Source organism: Nestor notabilis, unplaced genomic scaffold (assembly GCF_000696875.1).
Source record: "Nestor notabilis isolate BGI_N333 unplaced genomic scaffold, ASM69687v1 scaffold8061, whole genome shotgun sequence".
NCBI classification, from domain to species: Eukaryota; Metazoa; Chordata; class Aves; order Psittaciformes; family Psittacidae; genus Nestor; species Nestor notabilis.
In genome coordinates, this window is record NW_009914266.1 from 35791 (window position 1) to 41093 (window position 5303).

At 41.2% G+C, this 5303-nt stretch overlaps 2 protein-coding genes across 2 annotated transcripts in view; one reads left to right on the top strand and one right to left on the bottom strand.

Moving 5' to 3' along the window:
• The window catches only part of TAF4 (TAF4 RNA polymerase II, TATA box binding protein (TBP)-associated factor, 135kDa), a 37474-nt gene extending 35784 nt beyond the window's left edge, over positions 1-1690 (top strand). Inside the window, exon 16 of the mRNA XM_010023574.1 lies at positions 256-1690. Coding sequence (XP_010021876.1) covers positions 256-423 — 168 coding nt within the window. The 3' untranslated portion in view covers positions 424-1690. The remainder of the gene's footprint in view (positions 1-255) is intronic.
• A 2870-nt stretch (positions 1691-4560) lies between these two features.
• Positions 4561-5303, bottom strand: part of LOC104412770 (fer-1-like protein 4) — a gene marked incomplete at its 5' end in the record, with an annotated part of 28852 nt that continues 28109 nt past the window's right edge. The window contains 2 exon segments of the mRNA XM_010023575.1: positions 4561-4741; positions 5165-5265. Coding sequence (XP_010021877.1) covers positions 4561-4741; positions 5165-5265 — 282 coding nt within the window.

Sequence of the window (5303 nt, forward strand, 5' to 3'; positions counted from 1 at the left end):
GACTCGCCCCCCCCTGCCATGGGCAGGGACACGTCGAATTAAACTATGTCGCCCAAGGCTCTGTCCAACCTGGCCTTGAACACTGCCGGGGTAGAGCATTCACAGCTTCCTTGGGCAACCCATTCCAGTGCCTCACCACCCTTACAGCAAAGAACTACTTCTTTATATTTAACCTGAACTTTCCCTGTTTAAGTTTGAACTCAGTACCTTGTCCCATCACTACTGTTCTGATTTACCTGTTCTCCTCCTTTGCAGGGATCCGGTTCAAGTGCAGCAGTCCCAGGCAGCTCTGGAGTCGGAACAACCAGACAGTTTACGCGACAAAGGATAACGCGGGTGAACCTCAGGGACCTCATATTTTGTTTAGAAAATGAGCGAGAGACAAGCCATTCACTATTGCTATATAAAGCATTCCTTAAGTAATGGAAAAGATCAAGGTATTTTTGACGGAGAGACGCCTGAGGACATTTTTTAATATATTTACAAATTACGCCTTTTTGTAACAAGCAAATGGGATATTGTTTAAAAAACAACCACCTCTTTACATGGAACAGTTTTATATTCCTGTTTATAAATAAACTCTTCAGTATCAGAGAAATACATTTCTGTAACAGTGAGGATACTTACAAGGCCTGTGGAGACTATAAAAGGACAATTAAATTTTAACTCATCTCTTTGATTGAGTGGCCTTCTTGCCAAACAAGCCATATATAAAGACTGATGGAATCGTTTAGCAAATAACTAGCTACCCTTTGTCAGCCCTGTAGCAGTTTCGACATTAATTGTGCATTTTAGTTCAGTTTTATTCAACTAAATCAACTCTATAGGCATATGTCTACAGCAGATGACCTCATTTCATTTAGCTTTTTTTTTTAAACAGTCAGTTAGCAAAGCAAACTGATTATTTTTAAGAATATTTATCTTTTTCCCCAAAATGTTCAAAATCTAGAGGGATATACAGTTAATTTTAAACATAACCTCAATTTTAATCACATTATTGCTTATTAGAGGCCCTGAAATCCCATAAAGGAGGGTTACTTCTGAATGTTTTAGCAGCATCTGTAAAAATGCATTTTTATTTGCTATAGTTTGTAAAGCTGTAAAGTTAAAAAAGGAAAAAAAAGGAAAAAAAGAGAAACCTTTTCAGCATAAATATATTTTACTTGCACTGTGTTTTTTAGCTAAAGTGAAAGCTTAGATTAAATAAAATCGAAGTTGAGAGGAATCATCAAAAAGACTGTTTCTCAGTGTGAATCAAGTGTCGAAAAATGGTTGGTGTATTTTGTCAGTAATTGTACATAATTTTTGGCACATAACATAAAAATGGCTATGTAAACTATAATTATTTTGCTAAAAGACTGTATGCAAGCTGTGGGCCTACTTTAAAGATGTCCAGAGCAAAGTCCCTTCTTTGTACCTATTTTTTTATTACAAATATACTAATTGGTTCTTTATATTTTCAGAGGTTATTGTATTAAATTGTCTATTGATAGTACTTTTATGACTGTAAATACTTTGGCTTTCTTTGTGTGAACTCTCATGGTAGAATTTAACTCTCTTGCGTGTAAACTGAATGCTGATCAGTATTTTTATCAACACCTGACAACTGTTACACCCCTTTTATTTTGTCTTTTAGGAAATCCTGTCTTTCCATTTTTTTTCATGTAAATTTTGCACAGTTACTTGTTCATATGTAAATATTTTACTTTCAAAAATGAAGTTTTTAATTGCTATTGTTTTATATAGGATTGAAAGAAAATTAACTCCTTTATTAAAAACAAATTTATCTGTATTTGCTAATGTATTTTTCTCTCTAAATCTTTTTTTCCTCTTGGATTTATTTTTCTTGGTACAGTAAAAGATTAGTCTGCCTGCGGGGATGCTGTTTCCTAAAGATGCACTTTGGGGGGGTTTATATTGTTGTGTCAGGTTGGGGGTATGTAACTTTATGAATCTTGGCATTTCATTGTTGTCTGAGGGGTCTTGGACTAAGACCAGTGGAGGGTGGGTTTGTTTTGTTTGTTTTTTTAAGTTTCTGAAGAGATCTTAAAAGTATTTTGGGTTTGTTTAGTGAAGGTTTAATGAAACACCCTCTCCTTGAGGGCAGTCTGTTTCCTCAAACACTATTAACTATGATGGTTTCAGAAGAAGGTGTGATATAAACCACAGATTTTGGAGCACAACTATAAAAGGATATAATCAGGGACATGCTTTTGGTGATTAATGTGAATGTGTGAGAAGGTGTCTCTGTGATGCTCTGTGCTGAATGTTTAGCTTTAGGTTTGGGGTTTTTCTAATCCTTTCTCTCATAGTCAATTTAAATAATAATTCACAATGGTGAGGGCCTAATCCTGCTCTTACATTAATTGAAAAATCACATTAATTTGATCATTTCTTGCACACAGACAAATTATCTACAGGCATCAATCACTGCTATTGAACTAGTGCTCAGACTGGCACTGGCTTGGGCCACATGGGGAGACCATGGATTAGCTCCTAATGTGATGGACTCACTTGACAACATATATGACACTTGAAGATTTAAATTGTTTGTAAACTCCAGACTGTCTTTCAAACTGTGTAATGGTATTAAGTGGAAAGAAATAACTTACTTTGACTTTTGGCCAAAACACTGTCATAGCCTTCCTTGAACTGTATTGGTTTAGATGTGAATCTCCACTGGCCATCCAGTGACTGAGCACAGAGTCTGCAAAGCTGGGGCAGGTGAGCTGGCAACAATGTCCTTCAGGTGCTGCTTCCAGGAGCAAGATATGTTTGAAAAATCAAAGCTATTATATAGTGTGCTCTGCCTTGTGCTCCCTCTTCAGTGGAGGTTGTAGCTTAGAAATATGCTGGAGAGGCCATGGGAGTTGGGAGAGATCTGCAAGGCCACAGTACCTGGTTTTGGTTTAAATAACATGGTTTTAAGTACACAGGCAGCCCGTCACATAATTTTTCTCAGCTTTTGAAAGCTTTTAGTCTGAAAAGCTGATACCATCCATCTCCCTCCAGTAGTTCAAATTCATGTCAGTTTTGACTGGGATATAAGCCCTTAATAACTTCATTATTGGTACTGGAGTGAACACTGCCTCATGTGCACACTTTGAGGAGATATTTTCATGGCACATCAGATGCTGACTTTTGTCCTCTTTGTCCAATGAGTGAGGCAAAATCTTTGTAGCACCCTCACAACTGGAGGTGAGCGCATTGAGGATTGACACAAGAGGGAGACTCACTCCATGTGTGTGTCTATGATGGTTTATTACACCTTTTTTAATCACACTTTCAGCTCTGTGTCAGGCACAGGTTGCTGCTCTCACCTGTAAGTTTACCAGCATCTGTGTGTGTGACCCAGAGGCGGGTTCTCTACCCTGTTTTGCAGAACTCTTGACTATATTTTTAACACTTTTGATGAGATAATGCTGTAATATTGATACAATTCTTCTGCTGGCACAAAAATTCAACAGAGTAAATAGGATATAATGAGCCACTTTGATTTTAGCCTGGTTTTCATATTTCACAGATGTGTAATTAAATATCTAAGTTTTCAGGGAACCTATTGAAATATATACTGAGATGCATGAATGCTCTGATCAAATTCACAGTAATTAAGATTTTACTGGAGATCTTCATGTGATCCAAGAAGTTTCCCCATGTTTCTGAGACTGCCTAAATTACACATAATGCTATGAGAAGTGTAAGGCAATAATAATTTTAACCATTTTCTTACGTTTGCAGTTATTTTTCCACCTATAGAAGACTCTGACCTCTTGGGGTAAGTGGGGTGGGAAGGCAGCTCAGATGGGCACAACTGTAACGCAATGTCAGCATTAATGTTGCTCTGGAAGGTGAACGCAGACCCGTGTGCCCAGGTGAGCTGCAAACCCTTACACTGTGTGTTCAGGCGGGGAGGGATCCCTTCTTAAACACTTCCAGTGTTTGTACAGGGAGTTTTACACATCAGGACTTTAGGCAAGCTCAGGTCAACTGAATGCATTAAAATAAGAGGAAAAGGCCAAGCTCGTTTTCTCTCCAAAACACTCTGTTCCTGCACTATTCAACATACAATCAGGGAGCCACCTTCACTATAAAACCCTTTTGTCAGTTAATGCAACTGGAAATGCAACAGTCCCTCAGAACATCATTCCTGTCTGTCAAAACTCAGAGTGAAGCACCTACCTCCTCTTGAGATGAGATCACATCAAGGCTTGTCTGTGCAGAAGACAGGAACGCTGGGGCACCAGAGACCATGCTGAAAATAAATCTCATTTAATTTACATCAGCCCAACACCACACTATGGATTCACACTAATGACCCCGTGCCCATGTCCCAGTGCTGTGCTGCCTGGTAGGAAGGGTGAAGGGGGATCAGCGAGGACTGTCTGCAGCATCTCAGTCTCGCAGGTACTTATCATGGAACAGGACTCCCCAGAGAGAGGCCACTTCTCCAGGTCTGTCACACTGAAGTTTGCCTCTGCAGCTGCAGGATTTCCTTAAACTTTCTGGTCCAGTCTCAATTCCTGCAATAACCACCCTCGTTGGTCCTGGGCTGAAGAGCATTTATCCACTGATGATCTTCTCGCTAATGTATCCAGGCATGGTGTAGATCAAAAGAACCAGGAAGATGGTCAGAAGAGCAACAATCAGCAGCACAATGATGTACTTCTTGTACCGCTTCCAGATGAAGAACACGAAAGTCTTCATGGGATTCACAAACCAGTTGAAAGAAGTTTTTGGCCGGCTGCAAGAGGGAGGGAAGAATGCATAAGCACAGGTTCCACCCCCAGAGCAGCACACTGGCCCCTCAGCTTTGGTGCCCTGCTGCCCTCATGGGTCACCAGTTCTTCCTGCTGCTTCCAGACAGGATCATCACAGTGTCTGTGAAAGCACTGGATACAACAGGATGCTGGGCCCAGGACAGTCCCATAGAGCTGTGCCCAGCGGGGACATTCACATGGTTAAACCAGCGCTGCCCTTGCTGTACAAGCAGCACAGAAAGGCATCACCGCCTTGAGAACCTCGCTGAGCTCAGCCCTGCCCCGGATGCTGCAGACCCATCACCCAGGGCCCCTCTGACTGCCCTCAGCTTCCCGTCCCGAAGCAACCAGCGGCTGACAACGCAGCACCGTCCACCAGTGTTAAAGGGGGTAACACAGACACTCACTCGGGCTTTTCCAGGGGTTCAGGCTCTTTTCGGCCTAAGCCAACAGGGTTCTTCTCAGCCTCCTCCACCGTCAGCAGCTGGAATTCGGCTTCCACCTTACCCTAGAGGGAGAACAGGTCTCCCTCCCATAGATGTTTCA